General features: G+C 44.3%; 1 protein-coding gene across 7 annotated transcripts in view; it reads left to right on the top strand.

The window, feature by feature from the left end:
* RNF112 (ring finger protein 112) overlaps positions 1-21,095 on the top strand; it is a 131,958-nt gene that overhangs the window by 94,418 nt on the left and 16,445 nt on the right. For all 7 annotated transcript variants that reach the window (XM_029606868.1, XM_029606866.1, XM_029606864.1 and 4 more), the window contains 4 exons: positions 7,826-7,882; positions 9,208-9,294; positions 9,795-9,891; positions 10,556-10,671. In XM_029606868.1, coding sequence (XP_029462728.1) covers positions 7,826-7,882; positions 9,208-9,294; positions 9,795-9,891; positions 10,556-10,671 — 357 coding nt within the window. The remainder of the gene's footprint in view (positions 1-7,825; positions 7,883-9,207; positions 9,295-9,794; positions 9,892-10,555; positions 10,672-21,095) is intronic.

The following is a 21,095-nucleotide window of genomic DNA, read 5'->3' as shown; positions in this document are numbered from 1 at the left end:
TTCACTGGTATTAACTTGTCAATCTGCGGCACCCACAACAGCATTTTTCAGTGCTACTAAAAAAACAAAACTCGTTCCTCTTCAGAATGGCCATAGAACTGCATCGTTGGTAAGCTGAAATCCCTCACGGCTTGTCCCTGCTTTTCCCCTGGATATGCCTGCGGACCTGTCTGCATTCTCAACCCTCCAGGGTTTCCTACATAGAGGAACTGAGTAAGTCTCTCAGAAGCGACAGTAAATCTTCCTCCCGTAGTGCAGCATTGTCTGCTCATCGGGAAATGAGTTGTGCAGGAGCTCCTCATTACCTTCCCCATCGGCCTAAATCAAAGCCATGGGGTCGATTGCTACAATCGCCCTGCATCGAACTGGCACCCGCTTCGAAGAAATGTAAGTCAGTGTCAGTGCCATCCGCACCAGTGGATGAACTCCTTGCACGGTGCACAGCTAGACAAGCTCGATGCAAGCTGCACCGATGGATCTGCTGGACACATGGCGCAGCGATGCTCTGTTACACGGCGCACTCACCAATGCATTCAACGCATGGTGCATTGAGGCACTTGATGCACAGGAAACATGGAGACACTAGGAACAGCTGTATATAAGCCACTCTACCTCAGCTGCTTCCAGCTACCACAGCCCTCAATCATTCTAGGCTGAAAGCGGACGGCTTCTGGTTAGAGACTCCAGCTCCAGTATGTTTCATACTGTCGCTTGCCTCAAAAAAAAAAAAAAAAAAAGAGAGGTTTCTATCCTTGTTATTGGAGAGGATGATTAACTATCTATGCCAGTTCAGAGGGTATATCTGTCACTCAACCAGGCTGCAGTTCTAGTGCGAAATTTCTTTGCCTCATCATTTAAAGAGACAAAAATTAATCCAACCACTCCTCTTCAGCATTGTGGCAGCAATTCCTCAGACAGGAGTCGCAGTATCCTGCATCGTGGTGAACACTTCCTCAGAATCCTTGATACGGGGTTCTTGATATTCACACGAGATGGCAGCAGCGCCAAACTGTTCAGATGTGTTTTCTCCTCTAAAGCAACTGGAAGAGCCCCTCCCCCCGGTTTGCCTTCATCATCATGGGAGTCCTAGGTTAGTAACCCTAAGTTTCCGGAGAAGGTTCTCCAAATACACCTCCTAACCCATTTCTAGACACGCCTGACATCACACCGGAACACCTGTCAAATTCAAAGTTCATGGAACTTGGGTGATAGAGCATTTTTTTGTCTTGCGTTAACAATGTAGGGTCTGTCCCCAGGTATAAGGGGGCAGTCATGGAAAGTTGTGCACAATATGAAAACTAAGGCTAGGATTCACTAAGCCATGATGTTTTATTGCGGGAGGGGCCCAATATCACAGGGAAGCGTTTCGCAATATTGTGCCCCTCTCGGAGAAAATATTGCGGTTGTATGCTACGTTATTTTGTCTCGTGGTAAAAGTCTGCGAGGTAAAACAAGCAGCAGAGGCCTATACTGTGTGATGGCGGTCCCCAATGCATGAGGCTGCCATCGCCTTACAGGGCACGACGACAAAAAAAAAAGTAGCCTCACAAAATGACAGGGTCTAACATGACCCCCCCCCCTTCCCACCCAAGGACTGCCAAACAAGGTGACCCCATCAAAAGAAGTATAAAAATAGAAATCAAGATTCATGTGATGATGCCCTGGCCCAACTTTATCCACATAAATAATGGCCAAAGGGTATCACCCCATCTCCCCATTCCATATAAAAATTTACAAGATAGGGAAACCCCCCTGTACCTATCCCTATCCCCACCAAACCCCAGCTGTTTAAAACCCTGTTGGTGGTATAGTAGAGCCCCCTCCTCCCAAGTCCAAATTTCATTGGTGTGTAGTGGGGCCGCCAGACGCCCACCCATAACCCCCCAGATCTCCGTCCCACACCCCATTACCTCAAATCAAGAATAGCTGCTTTTCAGAAGGAGCCTCGGTCATGTGAGGCCCAGGCATCGGGACCTGGTCTAGGCTGAAGCCCCTGGTTGAGACCTGGATCCAGGCCGAGGCCCAGGCATCGGGTCCCAATCTCTGCACCGGGCCCTAGTGTCGGGCCTAGGCCTTGCATAGGGTCTAGGCCAATGTTGCGGCGACCTACCCTGGCCTAGACCTGCGCAAGGCCAAGGCTTTGGCGTTGGCATCAGATCCCCCCCCCCCCCCGGACCAGATAAGTGAGGTTGGGGAGGATCTTAGTCCCAGCATTTTTTCAGGTGGGAGGGATGGGTGGTAGGGACAGGAGGTCCCGTTTCTTTTTTTTTTTTTTTCCTCCATTTTTTTTTAATGTTTATTTTCTTTTTTTTAATTAAATAAACTAAACATTAAAGGAAATTAAATTTTTGGGGAACCCTCCGCAAAATGAAACAATTTTTACTTCTTCCCACCCCTGCATAATGATGCTGAAGGAAGATAAGTTGTGCAGCTGAGTTTTGAATAGATTGCAAAAATGGTTCAGTATGAGGCTGGTGAAAAGCAAATTACAGTTGTCGAAGCAGGAGGTAATAGGAGAATGGATGAGCGTTTTGATAGCAATGTCAGAAAGAAAGGAGAGGATTTTAGCAGTGTCATAAAGGAAGACACAGCATGCTTTAGTAGTAGTTTTGATGTGCATAGAAAAGGAGAGGGGGCATCAAAGATGATTGCAAGGTTATGGACTGAGGGAACTGGGAGGGTGAGAGTGCCACCCACAGAAAAAAAGGAAAGCTGGGAAATGGTTTTGGAGGGAGGAGGGGTCGGGGTGGGAACAAAATGTTCCATCTTGGCCATGTTAAGATGGGGGCAGGACATCTAGGCAGCAATATTAGACAAGCATGCTAAAGTTTGGTACTGGGATTTCTGGTGACATTTCTAGCATAGAGAGAGAGAGATCTGGGAGTCATCAGCATAAAAGTGGTACTGAAAGCCTTGGGAAGAAATGTGAATTCTGAGGGAAGAAGAAGGCCTAGGACAGAGCATTGAGGCATACCAACTGAGAGCAGAATAGCGGTGGAGGAAAAACAGATAATACAGTAAAAGTACGATGGGAAAAGTGAGTAGAAAACCAAGTTAGAGCAGCATATCAAGAAGCAGACGGTGATCGATGGTGTCTAAAGCAGTGAATAGATCAAGGAGGATGAGGAGCCAGTAAAGGCCTCTGGCCTGTGCCATGAAGAAATCATGGGAGACTTTCATAAAAGCAGTTTCTGTGTAATGTAACAGGTGAAAGCCAGACTAAAGTGGATCCATAATAGCTTGAGATAAAAGAAAGTCAAGACAGCATATGTAAATAGCATGTTCAAGCAGTTTGGATGCGACAGGGTGGAGTGAGATGGGATAATACCAGGGCAGGTAGGGTCCAGCTAAAGTTTTTTTTGAGGCGTGGCATGATGACAGCATGTATGAAGGAAGAGAAGACAGTCGCAGTTGTAAGTGATTGATTGAGGACTTGACAGATGGAGGGGATGATTGCATGGGAGATAGAACTGAGGAGCCGGGTGGAAAATAGGGGTCACAAGAACAAGTAGTGAGTTTGGAGGAGGAGATAAAATAGGTAATTTTCTTCTCTGTGATCTCAGAAACAAAGGAAAACACGGCAAGGGCCAAAGGAAGGGGAGATGAATGTAGTGGGGCAGAGGAATGGTGGAAAATGCACAATTAATCTTGTCAATCTTTTTATGGAAGAAGTCAATCCATATTCTGGGTAGAGAATGAAGCAGGGGATGGAAAGTGGAGTCAGTTTGAAGAGGGAGGTGAATGTGACAAAGAGATAATGGGGGTTGGAGGCAAGAGTGCTTTTCAGGTGAACATAATCATCTTGTTGGAGAGTATAACAGAAGACCAAAAGGAGGGGAGCATGACTTTTTGAAATCAATGAAGTCAGCATGGTAATGGGACTTCACCCAGACACACTCTGCAGAGAGCACAGAAACATAGGATGTGAACTCTGGAGGTGAGCAACAGTTGGAATTTGATATACCTTGCAGGACGGAAGAGATGGCGTGAGCACATCCAAAGTAGAGGCGAGCATAGTATTATAAGAAGAAACTGCCTCATCAGCAAACTCTGACAAGGCTGGAGAAGGAGAGAGGATGAAGGAGCCAATAACTTGGATATTCCTAAAGGTGTTGGTGGTAATTTGACAAGACTGTAGGAGAGGGAGGTTAAATGTGAAAGTTATCAGATGATGGACAGAGAGGGGAAGAACAGAAGTGGAGAAACATGAAGAAAAAAAAAAAAGGGCCAGGTTAAGGCAGTGGCCATGTAGGCGAGTGGAAGCAGTAGAGCATATTTTGAGGAAAAATGAAGAGATTAAGAAAAGAAATTTTCAGGCAAAAAAGTCATAGGTGTCATCAATATGAAGGCTAAAATCCCAAGAATAAGGGAAGGGGAAGATGGATCCAGGAAGAAAGAAAACTGAAAATCAAAATCAGCAAGAAAGGTGGTGGGGGACTTATCAAGGGGAGAATAGATAACAGCTACCCAGAGTGAACAGGAACCACTGATGGCACTTCTTGTATACAATGGATCCTACCTGAGGGAGACTAAGAAAGAAATCAAGAAAATTTAAAAGTTAGGCGGAAGAAAGGAGGTAAAGAGAGGTGCCAAAACATTTATCAAATATATTAGAGGTCCGAAATGGTATAGTGAAATTGAAAGGTGACAAATAATGTGTGGAGAGAGATGAAGAAATGGCCAAAAATATTAAACAAATACTTCACTTCGATGTTCACTAAAGAAGACCCTGGAGAAGGACCGTTGCTAGTTAACAAGACTGTAGATGGGGGTGGAGTACATGAAATTCCATTTACAGAAGAGAATATATGGGAAGAGCTAGGAAAACTGAAAGTGGATAAGGCCATGGGGTTGGATGAGGTACATCTCAGGATACTGAGGGAACTCTGAGATGTGCTGGCGGGTATGCTGAAGATAGTGTTCAATAGATCATTGACAACAGGAGTGGTGCCGCAAGATTGGAGAAGAGCGGTGGTGGTCCTGCTTCACAAGAGTGGGAGCAGAGAGGAGGCTGGAAACTACAGGCTGGTTAGCTTCACCTCAGTGGGGGTGGGGGGGGGGGAATTAATGGAGACTCTACTGAAGCAAAGGATAGTGAACTATCTACAATCCAGTGGGTTGCTCGATCCAAGGCAGCATGGAGTCACCAGGGGAAGGTCCTGTCTGACAAATTGGATTGTTTTGATTGGGTGACTAGAGAATTGGATCGGGGAAGAACGCTCAGTGAGATTTACTTGGATTTTAGTAAAGCTTTTGATATGGTCCCACATAAAGATGCGAGAAAAAAATGAGAAGCTTGGGAATGGGTGTCAAGGTGGTAGTATGGATTACAATCTGGTTGACTGACAGGAGACAGCGAGTAATAATAAATGGAACCTACTCTGAAGAAAGAACGGTGTTAAGTGGAGTGCCACAGAGATCGATTTTGGGACCGGTTATGTTCAATATCTTTGTGAGCACCCTGGCGGAAGGGATAGAAGTTAGTCTATTTGCGGATGATACTAAGTTCTGCAACAGAGTGGACACATGTCTGAAGGAGTAGAGAGAATTTCAATTTTCTTAAATCACTTTTCAGAGTGGTCAAAGAATTGGCAGCTGGGTTTCAATGCCAAGAAGTGCAGATTCATGCATCTGGGGTGTGGCAATCCAAAAGAGCTTTATGTGATGGGTGGTAAAAGACTAATGTGCACGGACTGGGAGAGGGACCTTGGGTTGAGAATGTCTGATGATCTGAAGATGGCGAAGCAAAATGTGACAAGGCGATACCTAAAGCCAGAAAAATGCTGGGCTGCATAGAGAGAGAGGAATAGCCAGTAAGGAAAAAAAGAGGTGATAATGCCCTTGTACAGGTCCTTGGTGAGGCCTCACCTGGAGTACTGCATTCAGTACTGGTACCCATATCTCAAAAGGAATAAATTCAGGATAGAGGCAGTCCAAAGAAGAGCAACAAAAATGGTGAGGGCTCAGCATTGGAAGACTTATGAGGAGAGGCTGAAGGACCTGAATATGTACACCCTGGAAGAAAGAATGTGCAGAGGAGATATGATACAGAGCTTCAGATATCTGAAAGGTTTTAATGATGCACAATCGTCAAACCTTTTCTGTTGGAAAGAAATTAATAGAACTAGGGGTCATGAAATGAAACTCCAGAGAGGACGACTCAGAACCATTGTCAGGAAATATTTCTTCACAGAGAGGGTGGTGGACGCCTGGAATGCCCTTCCGGAAGAGGTGGTGAAGATGAAAACAGTCAAGGATTTCAAAATGGCATGGGATAAACACTGTGGATCCCTAAAGGCTAGAGGTTGGAAATAAAGAGTGCAAGGGGGTAAGTGGGGGTAACTTGCTGGTGTGGCAGTTGCTACTCTTAACAAATAACAGTATCAAGGCTTAATGCAACTCCATCATTGCTCTCTGCTTCAATGGCAGTTGGAAAAGGGGAATTGGATTCAGACAGCAACCAAGAAGGGCTCCAACTTTTACGGTTTGGGAATAAATAAACATGGGGGTAACTTGCTGTTACGGTGCTTACTACCCTTAATCACTAAGCCTGATACTTTTGATGCATCTCCAACGTTGCTCTCTGCTTTCTCGGCAAGGGTTAAGGGAAATTGGATTCAAACAGCATCCGAGGGCCCTGACATTTATGGTCTGGTAAACTGATAAGCATGGAAGTAACTTGCACAGTGCAGCAGATACTGGCATAAGCTTGCTGGGCAGACTGGATTGATCATTTGGTCTTTTTCTGCTGTCCTTTCCGTGTTTCTATGTAGGTAATAGAGATGAGCTTCGTTTTTTACTACCTGGTCGTTTTTTGAGTCTGAAGCTTCGGGGTAAAGTTCGTTTTTCCTCGGTTAGTTTTTTTGGAAAAACGAACAAAAAACTAAGCAGGAAAAACGAAACCGGCCCAAAAAACGACTCGGGAAAACGAAGCTCAAAAAACCCCACCCCAAGCATTAAAATTTACTATAAAACATTAACTACAAACACCCCCCCCCCACCATCCCGATCCCTCCCCAAGACTTACCAACATTCCTGGTGGTCCAGCGGGGTCCCGTGAGCGATTTGTCCCTCCGTGCTTTCTGACTTTTGGGCCTACCTCGCTCAAAATGGCGCCAATAGCCTCTGACCTACTATGTCACAGGGTCTACTGGTGCCATTGGTCAGCCCCTGTCACATGGTAGGAGCACAAGATGGCTCAGATGGCCATGTGACAGGGGCTGACCAATGGCACCGGTAGCCCCTGTGACATAGTAGGTCAGAGGCTATTGGCGCCATTTTGAGCGAGGCAGGCCCAAAAGATAGAAAGCACGGAGGGACAAATTGCTCACGGGACCCCGCTGGACCACCAGGTATGTTAGTAAGTCTTGGGGAGGGATCGGGATGGTGGGGGGGGGGGGTTGATTTATACTAAATTTTAATGCTTGGGGTGGTTTTTTTATTTAAAAAAATAAAATGTGCTCCTCCCCCCGTACAAACCCGAAAAACAAATTTTTCTCATAGTTTGGGGAAAATCTGTTTCGGGGGGCGAGGCCCCCGAACCACGACGAATGCACATCTCTAGTAGGTAAAGTAATGAACTAGATGACCTCTTCTGGTCCTGTCTTTCCATAGTTCTGTCTGGAATGGTTTAGATACAGTGTACCCTTCTTTAAAGTTGGATGGGCTTGCGGCTGGTTTTGATTACTTCTTTGGGTCACTTCCAGCCTTGATCCATTGGAATCAAAGGTTTAGCCGTGAGCAAGTGGCAGAGATTACCCATGAAATGTTGTAAAATCAAAATCCTAAATCATTTTTTTTTTCCTTATGTCTTTCTCGCCTTCAGTTGTTTCTTCATGTAGCCAGTGAGCTGGAAAGAACCTTCTGCTTGCAGCCCTTCCAGGTAGGGGCCCATTTTCTGCTGCTCTGTGGCAGTGTTCCATGACTGTTTCCATGACTCCCCCGCTTTCCGATGCCAGAGCCCTGATCCCTCACAGAAACAGAGAATATGCTGCTTCTGCTGAAGGCTCTATTCTTGTTTTTCATGCGTAGGGCTGCACAAACTGTTTATTCCTCTCGTTCCATTTTCTTTTCGTTTGTGTGGGGAGGGTTGTTTGTTCCATTTCTATTTTTTGTTTCATATTTTTTTTTTGTTTTTAGTGTCCATTAATTTGCAAAGCACAGGCCTTCTATTGGTGCTCTCTCTTGGCGGCACATACTAAACACTGGCTGCCAGCCCTGTCCCTCCCTGCTTCACTGTCTAAACCTGCTTTTTAAGCTTTAAAAAAAAAAAAAAAGGTCTCTCTCCTCAGTCCCCCCCCCTTCACTTACCCCTGGGATCCAAAGTGAGCTTGGAGCATTCCCAGTCTCTCCAGGTCCTCTGCTGCCGTACTTCAAGATGGCACCAGTTGACCCATTTTGAAGTACCGTGCTGGTGGAGCAAGAGTGACTGGAGATCGCTGCTGCCCCATTTGGACCTCATGGGGATGGGCTATGTGAAGGGAGGGCATAAGCTCAGAGGGGCTTTTAAAAACTTTAAATAATGGGTTTGGACAGCAGGGGGTGGAGCCGAAGTAAACAAAATGAAAACCAAACACAGTTTTGTTCATTTTTCTTTAATTTAGAAAATGAAGTGAAATAAGATGTCTTAGACATTTCCTGTTTTGTTTTAAATGAAAGCACGTCACTATTCATTAGTGTGGTAAAGTTTTATCGTAGAAACACCAGTGCCAAGGTTCCCTCCAGAATGGGGAGGGATTGATATTTTTGTCGTGATAGGTATGAGAAAAGGAACAACTTAATGATTATAATTTATGGCCCACCGCCAGGTGAATGGTTGACTTGAATTGAAGACAGTGGTTTAGTTTATGCTGAGTTATCTAATAATGCTATTGACCATTGGGTTAAGATTGGTGAAAAATACCCACGTCCTACTATTCTCGCTTAATTTTCCCACCTCTAAATTTGTAGAAGTGTTTTATCTATTCCCTGGCAAAAAAAAAAAATCACACAAATTCACCTTCTTATTCCTGTATCACTGTGAGCATCTGATGCTTTCTGCAATTAAAAGAGAGTCTGAATGGATTGCCATGACAAAATATTTTAGCACAGACTTTCTGCGGCAAACGACTGGTTTTTTCTGCAAAATTATTTTTGGTATAGGATAACAATTTAGACTTGCCTGTATTATTAAATCAGTTTTGTCATGGTTTGCGTGGTCTGTTCCAGCATTTGGATATTCTGGTGCAAGACTGTGGGTTTTCCACCACTTACGGACTGGAAGGAGGGCAGGAGTTCCTGCGGGACATGATGCAGGTACACAACAGCCTGATCAAACCTTCACTGTTCCTTAAGCAGCCCAGGTTGCGTCAAGCACTCACAGCCAAGAGGGGACTGGAAGAGAGTTAGTGAGTGGCAACAGAACCTAGCAGGTCAATTCAGATAGAAGGGACAGTGCTGGGAAAAAGCTTGACCATGGACAGTAAGGGGATTTTCTGCTAAGGCACAGAAGAGTGTTCGGACAGAAGAGCACAGGGAACAGCGAGGTGGGTGAAATATTGGAATAAAGAGAAATGACAGGATTTAGAAGAGCAGAGGGAATGGGGGGCGGTGGGGGGGGGGGGGCGGCAAAGTCTTTTTGGAGAGCGAGAGAAATCAGGAGATAGAAGAATGGAAGGCATGGGTCTCGGGACAGAGAAGGGACGGGAGCAGAGGAAATGGAGGAAGGGGTTTGAGACATGTCTTGAGACTGAGAGAAGATAGGAGTTTAAAAGGTAGAGTTGTGAAATGTTCTCTTTCTCTGTTTTCATTTGTAGAAACTACAGATGTCTTCCAAATACCCAAGGACTCTGGAGGTGCTGAGGTGCAAATCCCGCTGCTGCCTCTTGCCCTTTCATGTAGGGAATAAACCGGGTAAATCATTGAAGGGCTGCATTCTCGCTTATGCCTTTTATATTACATATTTCGCTGCTTTGGTGTCAATTTAGAAATTCTTTAAGGACGTTCTCTGAAGTGGGGGGTGAAGGCAACAAAACTGACAAGGAAGTGCCACCAAAAAAGCATCACAGCCCTCCCCAGTTGTTTTAGCTGTAAAATGCCAACACAGAAAATATCCCTGTCAGTGGTTTGTGTGCTTGACAGTGTCTGTGGTGCTGCTGTTCTAAGCTGAGTGTCCCTGGAACTTTTGAGGGGGTTTCTTAAAGAAGTCCATCTGCCTCTGCATCAGAAATGAAAACCTGAGAGTGAATTTACAGAACTTTTCTTTAAAAAAAATCATTCACTGTAGAAAGCAGCAACGCTGTACAATTAAACATTTTAATTAATTACTGTTTTTAACCACTTTAAGATGCTTCTCCTAGAAACTGCTAAATGCAGGCATCTTTGCAAACCGTGAAACTATGACACTGTGTATATACAGCCCAGAATTTGGTTCCTGTGGTGACTATTTTTGTGTGGGTTGTCATCTGGGACTGCACTATCAATCGGACCCCAGAAAACGTGTGACGTCCTCTTCTAAACGTGGCTGCGCCAGGCACTGGTAACCTCCTGCTGAGCCTTTCTTCCCTCCTCACTTCAGATATCACCGAAGACCTCCACAAGATGTTCAATAACCTTAATTCTACTCTGGCGTACACCAAGAAGGACACTGGCCAAAAGAAACTAACGCTTGGACAATTGGCAAATAAGATTAAGGTAAGAAGCAGTTTACTGCAGCCTCCTCCAAAATGTTCAGCTCCCTGCATTCTGCTGGAAATTCTTTCATTACTAAAGGTGACCAAAAAAAGAATCTTTACAACAGATGACAAAAATCCAAGCACACCAATAATGTATTTTAGTTTTAAAAAGAGGGAAGGTGGGGGGCGACAGCAGACAATAAGTTAAGAAACAAGTCTTTGCAAAACTTCTTTAAATCCACCGAGCAAAGCAAATTGACAAGGAACAAAACCTGGTATAATTTTTTTTTTAAATGTGTATTTCACCAGAAATGAGCTTGCTTTCTTTTCTATTTTAGTATAAGTACTTACCTGTGTTAATATTTTTCCAGCACCTATTTCTGTTGGTGACAGTCGGGAAAGATTTTTCACATTGCGTACTTTTTGTTCGCGCGACCGGCGCAAACAAAAGTACGCCGGATTTTAATAGATACACGCGTAGCCGCACGTATCTTTTAAAATCGGGGGTCGGTGTGCGCAAGGCTGCACAAAATTGGCAGCCTGCGCGTGCAGAGCCACGCAGCCTGCCTCTATTCCCTCCGAGGCCGCTCCGAAATCAACTACCCTGTCGAAACACACACCCCCCCCCCCCACACACCTTTGTTCGAAAAGTTACACCTGCCCGAGGCAGGCGTAATTTGTGCACGCTGGGCCGGCTGCCGGCGCGCCATGTTTCGGTCCGGGGGCTGGTTTTCGGGGGGGGGACGGGGACGCGCGTATCTTACCCCCCCCCCCCCCGAAAACCTGCCCCTATACGTCCAGCATTGGTTCTTTTTATTGAACAGAGTTCTCATTTCTAATCCATCATGCTTTCAGAAATTCAAGGGTCGCCTCTCCCAGGTCGTCATCTGGTCTCAGTTTTCCTGCTTAATAGCTCTGAGGAATTTTCCACTAAATTTTGTAATTCCATTGAAGATACAGAGGTCCTTGTTCAGACACAGTCCGGATTGCAAAGTTTTTGGGAGATGCCTCAGGCCGTGGTAGTGCTCTAACATGAGTTACATCGCGTATGTTGCACGATATGGTGCGGGTGGAAGGGAAATAGAACCAAAAGGTTACTAAGAGCCAAGAGTAACGAGTATGAGAGAAATAAAAAAAAAAGTGCATAGCTTGCTGGGCAGACTGGATGGGCCGTTTGGTCTTCTTCTGCCGTCATGTCTATGTTTCTATGATATATGTGATATTTTGCATCTTCCCAGATTCACTCCCCTATTACAACGGACTTATTTGCATGCACTTTGCATACATGAATAATGTAAATACATGCAAAGAAGGTCATTATAATAGTCAATTCAATGTAAATATTTTATTGCGGCCAACTGAGAAGCTGGTCAGCATGATAAAATAATTAATCATATTTGAAATGCGTTAAATGTGCAGTGGGAGGCCCGGGACCTTAACGCGAGTCACAAGGCTCCTGCCACACACTTAAAGCAGCGGGAAAAAAAAATTGCAGTAAATGGGTAGGTTGAAATAGGGTCAGTGCTGATCCCCCGTCTCAACCACTTGAGGCAGCTCCAACTCCCCCAAAATGTTAAAAATTTTAAAAAGACTCGGGCAGTGACAGACACCTCTGGACCCCCCCTCTCCCCAAAGCACAAAAGTTAAATGTGGCCCCGGCCCTCAATTCCAATACCCCCCACCCCCCAATTAACATCCTTATCTCCCCCCCCCCCCCAAGTAACAGTGACTGCTTCCAACCTCCCGTGACATAGATAAGCCCCCCCGAATGGGGAAAAAAAGGTCCCGGGCCTCACCCCCTCCAAAAAGAAAAAAAAGTGTGTCTGAGCCACCACCCTCCCATAAATGGATCCTGCTTTGGGGCCGGGTGCACCCTCGCACCCGGCCCAGTCGGTGTCATTTTCCAAAAATGGCGCCAACCTGATCTTGCCAAGGTCACATGGCTGGAGAAGTATTAGGTCAGAGGCATTTTGGAAAATGGTGCAGACTGGGCCAAGTGCAAGAGTGCAGCCGGCCCCGACACGGGATCTGTTTTTAGGTGTGGGAGGGGCTGGGGGCTGGGACACTAGTGTTTGTTTATTTCTTTATTTTTTTACAGGAGGTGGGTGGGGCTCGGGACCTTTTTTATAATTGAGGGGCCTGGCTGTCACTTGGGGGAGGGGGCTGTTGCTCTTGCTTAGGGGGTGGGGGAGGGGGTTTTCAGGGGTGGGGAGACTAGGACTGGGATGTCATTTGGGAGATAGGGAGTATTAGGATCGGTGTCAGGGCCATATTTGACTTTTGTGCTTTGGGAAGGGGGGGGGGGGGCATCGCTGCGTGGTTGTTTATTTATTTATTTTTATTTTTAACATTTTGGGGCTGCTTCAACAGGCCCAAAATGTTAAAAATAAAAAAAAAGCTCTGGTTTGAGATGGTGTCAGCCATGACCCCTGCTCAACCTTTCCATGTGGCCGTGACTTTTTGTTTTTTGGGCCAGTGGCCCTTTAAGGCAATAGTGGTCCCTTGAATATGGGGCCGCCATTGCGTTAAAAGGCCGCTAGGCGTGCTCTTTTGTCCCACGGCGTTTGACCGTGAAACAAAAGAACATGCCATAGAAGCACAATTCTTTTGGGAGGCGGGGCCCCAGTATCGCAGCAATACCACCACCTCCACTGCGATAATGGGACCACTCCTGTGAAAAGATATCCCGGCTTTATGTATCTAGGGGTTAGCCGGATATCTTAAAGTTGGCTGGCTAAACGTAGCTGGCTAACTTTAGCACAGCTCTTCGGCCTGATCAGATTGGAGTGAAGGAGTAGCCTAGTGGTTAGAGCAGCAGAGTAGGATCCAGGGAAATCAGGGTTCAAATCTTACTGTCCGTCCTTGTGACCTTGGGCAAGTCACTTTAACCTCCGTGCCTCAGATATTAGATTATAAGCCCTTTGAGGATAGGGAAATACCTATAGTACCTGTATGTAATCTGCTTTGATGTACATGTTGAAGTGCCAAAAAGCGGAATATAAAAATTAAAATTAAATTTACTTTGAATATTGTAGCTCCTCCCAGTTATGCCCCTAACTTAGCCAGCTAGAGTTTAGCCAGATAAGTGCCCAAATATTCTTTTAGCTGGCTAGCTTCTGAGCTATCCAGCTGAATGGTTCTGAATATGGACCTTTTCGATTCTAAATGTATCTATTCTTCCTCAGTTGTATCTCTACAGTTTTTGTTTCTTAGCAATTCAAATATATTAGACATATTTTCAGAAATAACATTGAGAAATTTTTAAGGTACGAAGCTGCTTTCTGGATTGTTCTGGCAAGACAGATGCTTCAAATTAAGAGAGATCTATTTGTTTTCCCACTTGACCCACCAACACGGTCTCTGAAATAGCAGCTTCATCTTTAGATGGCGCCTTGTCATGTCGCTCAGAAGAACATTTTTTGCTGTTGAGAGCTGTTGGACAGATGTATGCAAATCCAGTGTTTGATATCTTTGATATCTTCTTTCCAGTAGCTGGTAACTTCTTTAATAGGAGGGAGATTCAGGGGACTCTTCTGTTTGGATCCCATAGTCTTTGGTTTGACTGAAATAATTTATCAGTTATTCTTAATAGCTCTTAAACCCAGATACAGAATACACACAATGGGGGTCATTTTCAAAAAAGGCTTGATTGCCTCATCTAAGTAGCCATATTTTGGATACCCAGGTTTTGGAAAATTTACTGTTGAAAACTTAGGACCATAAATTTGATTGAATAATTTCCTAAGTTAGGTGACCAAAATACAACCACCAAGATTTAGGGTTCTTAGCTTTTTTTGAAAATTAGCACATAAATTGATTCAGGGAGAATAACTTTTAAAACAAATGAAAAGTGGATAACAGTGGGCTTGCGCATACTTGCACGTAAATTTTATATCGAGCATGCACACATTCACGCTTGATATAAAATACGCATTACTGCAGCATAAAAGTTGTGTGTGTGGGTTGCACATAAACATGTATGTGGTTTTCCGTTCACGTGTATTGTACAAGTGTACATTTCCACGGTGTGCAACTTCTGGTTCTTCCGGAGCGGGCTCAGTCCATGATGCCACCACCCATTCGGCAGCCAAATTTCACCACCAGGGATGTTGCCTGCCTGGTGTCCTTGGTGATGGAGCACGAGAGAGTGCTGTTCTCTATCCAGGAGGTGTGCAGGACCCTGTGCCAGAATAAGAAGGCCTGGCAACTTGTCTGAAGGCTAACCGGGGAGCTTCCTACCCACGTGGAGAAAGTAGAATATGTATAGTGGGAGTGGGGGCCTGTTACATGTGCATTGGCGATCACTAGGAGGGGCTTACAGGGGCTTGGGGGTGGAGGTGGGATGTTAGGATGTACATGGGTATCACTGGAGAGGCTATAGGAGGCGGGGTGGGGGATGTTAGAGTGTACATGTGGAGTTACTGGGGGTTATAGGGTTGTGAGGGTGGGGTCATGATAGGGTGTACATGGGCAGGTCACTAGAGGGGGATGTTGAGATGCGGGGCAGGTTAGGGTGTGCATGAGGGGCCACTGGGGGCCCCGATGTGGCATACAAATAAGGCAGAAGTCAATTGGTATGTCTGGATACAGTAACACAGATGTACATTCTGTGTTGCCAAAGTAATATAATCAAGAGTGAAATTATAGGCAAGAATGACAAGAGATGATTTAAACCAATAGTCTCTAGTATAATAAAGGTGCAGTATGAACTTCCTCAGGGACATTTAATAGATTTAATTACGGCCCCAATAATAGTCAACCTATAACCTCCTTTCAGAAGGGAGAGGTTTGGCCCTGTCGCATGGTCCCCAAAGCTCTGTGCTCAGTGGAAAGGGATATTCCTACTGACTGCACTGCCCAGCTTGCTGCTTCATGAAAAGGGGTACCATGGAAATTCATGGAGAGTACCTCTTTTGGGCTATGTTTGGTGTAGGTGGCTGCACACACTTCTACATGTATTAATGGATGGAAAGAGCCATGTTACGTCAAAAATCAGTAGAAAACATAGATACATACTAACATGGAGGTCACATTTATAGCTACAGTGCACACTCAACTTGTATTCCTAGTTCTTTGTATAGATTGAGGACCTGAAGAGCTCTAGAAGGCTCTAGAACGAGGGCGGTCATGATTTCAGGGTGAAAGGGGGTAGACTAAGGAGTAATCTTGGGAAATATTTCTTTACAGAGAGGGTATGCATGCATAGAACAGCCTCCCAGTGGAGGTGGTGAAGACAAAACCTATATCTGAATTCAAGAAAGCATGGGATAAATACAGAGGATCTAAAAGGGACTAATGGGAATCATAAAGCTAAATTAATTGGGCAGATGGGCAGACTAGATGGGCCAAACCATGTTTCTAGAAGAAGGCCTGGGAGCTGCACTGGAAAAAGAAGAAGTGGCTGGACTGGCTGTAAGCCAGGAGGAAAATTCATGATATGGCCATCAAGGGGATTTTCACAAAGTCTGTCTATGTCCTGTTTCCATCACCAACCACATTATTAGCCTACCACTTAGCAACACTCTGGCTCTGCCTTGAGCTTAAACAAACCCTGATGCAAATATACTTAGACCTTGGCATTTCTCTGGGTCGTGGAGCAGCACTGTCATGAAGCGTTACTTTGAAGACACCTTCAGGCCAAGCTGGAAACCTTTCAAGGTGTTCACACCCACTCCTAAATTTATTGCTACTGAAAGTATATTCTCATTATGCCATACAACTATGTGCATCATTATGGACTTTGATGCTTTGCTATGTAGACCACAACCAAATGCTAACAACCTTGACGTAGAGTTTACCTTTGAGCCCATATCAGAAGTGAGGCACCATCAAGTAAACTACTGAGCTGAAGCTTCTGTATTTCAAGGACCCATTCTATGGCCTTGCTGCCACCTATATGACATGAGTGTACCATAGCTAGGACCACTTTTCTTTTGCCTACACCTTTTCCAGAAAAGGAATTCCCTTTACCTGTAAGATCAAGCACATCATACCCTGGAGCAAATGAGCACACAAGCTGACAGACATTTTCTGCTCTATTCATAGCTGACAACTCTTCAGAGTAGGAGGAAGAGGGATGGCAGTCAGGACCCAACCCCTTCTGCAGGCCAGTGCCACCACTAGGGAGGAGTAGGCTGCTCCATCGCCCTCTTGTCACCACTAGGGGACCCAGCAGTGGTTATCCAGCCCCTCCACCCCCAACCAGCAAACCCTAGGCCAGAAGAAAGCATCCCTTTCCTCATCCCGATAGGGTATCCTCCCTGTTCTGTCCTGGGATCCAGGGATGCTATGACCCAGACCAGCCAGCCCTTGCTGGCTAAGGAAGGCTTGGATCCCCCTCTAGCCCTCACATCATTATCTGCTGCTCTGCCAGTGGCTTCTGAGCCTAGCTTATTATCTGGAGCACCTGTTCCAGTTGATGAGCCAGTGTTTCAGCGAGCTTTTGACAAGGGTATGCAAATAATGGTGGAAGAGATGAAAGGGAGCCGAGCTAACCTTGGGACTCTGCTTCCACCTCAACAAGACTTGGGAATGCCTCATGGTGGCTTTTGAGCTCATCGGTATAAGGCCACCATTACATCGACCAGACTCCTAAACCTGCAGCACCTGGCTTTCCTAGGTCTCTGGGCCTTTTCATTTTTATATATAGTTTGAACACTAAAATATCCCATCCCCTCCCTTTTTTTTTAACAATTGTAAATAGTTTTTAAAAAGTTGAAACTAATTTAATATTTAGATAAAAATGTTTCTATTTTCTATTCACTTTGGATGTATGTCTCTATTTACTACATAGTAAAGTTTCTTTTAAGATATGCTATAGCCATAGCAGTCTGAACCATACATGTCGCTTTCCATGCTGGTTTGTCCAATTATTATTATACTCCTCTTATCTATTCTTACATTAACAAATGTAGTTGGTTTAGATGTGTTGATCTTGCATCCTTAAAACAGCTACCAGTAAGGGAGAACACAAATCAAAAGGTATATATCAACAGGGACCACTTATCTCCCCTAAGAACACCAGATGCAAGTGCAGCCAAGCTATAAGCAGAGGTTTTGTGCATAAAGTTTCTAGTATATTAGGTATCCTTTTAAATATTATCACAGCATAGGGGTGATAAGATTGCCCTTTCTGAATCTCTACATTTGAAGAGGTATGATATAGAGAATGTGATAGAAACTGCATTCACCTGAAGCAGGCTGCTGCTAAATGGTCTTGTAAGTAACCTCTATGGCCCATATACTTAAGATGTAACAGAAAAGAAATGCAGTATTTCTGATACAGAGATAAAATGCCTGCCAGCCTTAAAACGGGTGTTATATTAATGACTGGCACCCAGCCTACCCTTCTATATGCTCACACTGTCTATCCTTGCAGGTAAGGCCCTGCTTTTTTGCTGAAGGCTCCCAGCTCCCACCTGCAAATAACTTAAAACATATGTTTCAAAGGACATCTGCCTGCTAGAAGACATCTGACTTTGTGTTCAACAAGATATACAGGATGATATGGTTTTTGAGGACATGTAGTACAAATCTCCCACAATGGAGAAGGTTTTCATGGGTAATGATTCAGATGGACTGAATCAAATCACTGTGAACCTAGAAGATGTGGTAGGCCTGATTGACAAACTGGAGAGTAGTAAATCACCTGGACCGGATGGTATACACCTCAGAGTTCTGAAGGAACTAAAAAATGAAATTTCAGACCTATTAGTAAAAATTTGTAACCTATCATTAAAATCATCCATTGTACCTCAATACTGGAGATTAGCAAATGTAACCCCAATATTTAAAAGGGCTCCAGGGGCGATCTGGGAAACTACAGACCGGTTAGCCTGACTTCAGTGCCAGGAAAAATAGTGGAAAGTGTTCTAAACATCAAAATCACAGAACATATAGAAAGACATGGTTTAATGGAACAAAATCAGCATGGCTTTACCCAGGGCACGTCTTGCCTCACAAATCTGCTTCACTTTTTTGAAGGAGTTAATAAACACGTGGATAAAGGTGAACTGGTAGATGTAGTATACTTGGATTTTCAGAAGGCGTTTGACAAAGTTCCTCATGAGAGGCTTCTAGGAAAAGTAAAAAGTCATGGGATAGGTGGCGATGTCCTTTCGTGGATTGCAAACTGGCTAAAAGACAGGAAACAGAGAGTAGGATTAAATGGACAATTTTCTCAGTGGAAGGGAGTGGACAGTGGAGTGCCTCAGGGATCTGTATTGGGACCCTTACTGTTCAATATATTTATAAATGATCTGGAAAGAAATAAGACGAGTGAGATAATCAAATTTGCAGATGACACAAAATTGTTCAGAGTAGTTAAATCACAAGCAGATTGTGATAAATTGCAGGAAGACCTTGTGAGACTGGAAAATTGGGCATCCAAATGGCAGATGAAATTTAATGTGGATAAGTGCAAGGTGATGCATATAGGGAAAAATAACCCATGCTATAATTACACAATGTTGGGTTCCATATTAGGTGCGACAACCCAAGAAAGAGATCTAGGCGTCATAGTGGATAACACAATGAAATCGTCGGTTCAGTGTGCTGCGGCAGTCAAAAAAGCAAACAGAATATTGGGAATTATTAGAAAGGGAATTGTGAATAAAACGGAAAATGTCATAATGCCTCTGTGTCGCTCCATGGTGAGACCTCACCTTGAATACTGTGTACAATTCTGGTCGCCACATCTCAAAAAAGACATAATTGCGATGGAGAAGGTACAGAGAAGGGCTACCAAAATGATAAGGGGAATGGAACAGCTCCCCTATGAAGAAAGACTAAAGAGGTTAGGACTTTTCAGCTTGGAGAAGAGACGGCTGAGGGGGGATATGATAGAGATGTTTAAAATTATGAGAGGTCTAGAACGGGTAGATGTGAATTGGTTATTTACTCTTTCGGACAGTAGAAAGACTAGGGGGCACTCCATGAAGTTAGCATGGGGCACATTTAAAACTAATCGGAGAAAGTTCTTTTTTACTCAATGCACAATTAAACTCTGGAATTTGTTGCCAGAGGATGTGGTTAGTGCAGTTAGTATAGCGGTGTTTAAAAAAGGATTGGATAAGTTCTTGGAGGAGAAGTCCATTACCTGCTATTAAGTTCACTTAGAGAATAGCCACTGCCATTAGCAATGGTAACATGGAATAGACTTAGTTTTTGGGTTCTTATGGCCTGGATTGGCTACTGTTGGAAACAGGATGCTGGGCATGATGGACCCTTGGTCTGACCCAGTATGGCATTTTGTTATGTTCTTAAGAGCTATCTTTCTCTGCTATCCTAACATCCAATATAAATTTTGTGGAGGTATAATAGCAGCGGGCTCCATGGCATCAGGAACTTGTGAGACCAGTCCCACTTAGCAAACTAAAGGGAGAAACACTGGCCCAGATACTAAAGTCCCTGAGCAGAAGGATCATTCTGTTACTCCTTGTATAGACCCACTACACTTAGAAGTAGAAAAATACATGTGTACCAGTAATGCACAATATAAACATGAACCACCTCTTCTAAGAGTATATGCGCAAATGTTAATGCTATATACACAAGTAATAATCTCATGTATGTTTATTTTAATTATATACACATGTAAGATTTACGTGCATATGTCACCCCCCTCTTTATACGCACAAATATGTGCAATTTACATGTGTATGCAGGTATAAAAGGTTGGCTCCCAGTATATGTCTTCCTACTTGCATCATGTTCCAAAGGAGTAGAGCACTTGTGAGGAAAAATCTTCAGGAGGATAGCCATATTAGTCTGGTGGTGTAAAAATGACAGGAGTCTAATGGCACCTTATAGACTAATCAATTTATTAAAGCATGAGCTTTCGAGGACAGAGTCCACATCATCAAATGCATGGTACCTTCATGCATCTGCAGTGTGAAAGACCTGAGGCACACGTGGCAGGACCTCCAGCGTCTAGTGAAGAAGAAGCAGGCCAGGATGCTAGCTGAGGGGCTGAGCACATTTCTGGTGCAGCTGTGGGGAGAGATTGGCAGCCTGAACGCTTCTAAATTTGAATACCAACAAGGTGAGCATTGCATATTGAACATGAAATTAAGTGTGTGTATGAAATGCGATATAATATGTATAGTACCATATTTTAATATACCTAGTCCTCGTCCAGTGAAGGTCCTGGACAGTTAGGCATCCAGGGAGGGACAATGAGCACCCTAGGCCTCCTGACATCCTGGAGATTCTGGATAGGTGAAAAGCTGAATATTGTTTTAGCCACAATGCACTTGTAAGCACTGAAACTTTTCCAGCTCCTTAGTCAAACTCTACAATAAAATAATCTGTACCCTTGAGGTATGGGAGAAGTTTTATTGAATTGATGGCTTGGAAATTAATGTCTAACCAGGAACCTTTGCTGTATTTTATTGCCTCAGTATCTGTATATACAGAGAAATGCAATACTCCACTATTCTGTCA

Source organism: Rhinatrema bivittatum, chromosome 6 (assembly GCF_901001135.1).
Source record: "Rhinatrema bivittatum chromosome 6, aRhiBiv1.1, whole genome shotgun sequence".
NCBI lineage: Eukaryota > Metazoa > Chordata > Amphibia > Gymnophiona > Rhinatrematidae > Rhinatrema > Rhinatrema bivittatum.
The sequence above is the reverse complement of the archived record's forward strand: the minus strand, read 5'-3'. Positions and strand labels throughout refer to the sequence as shown.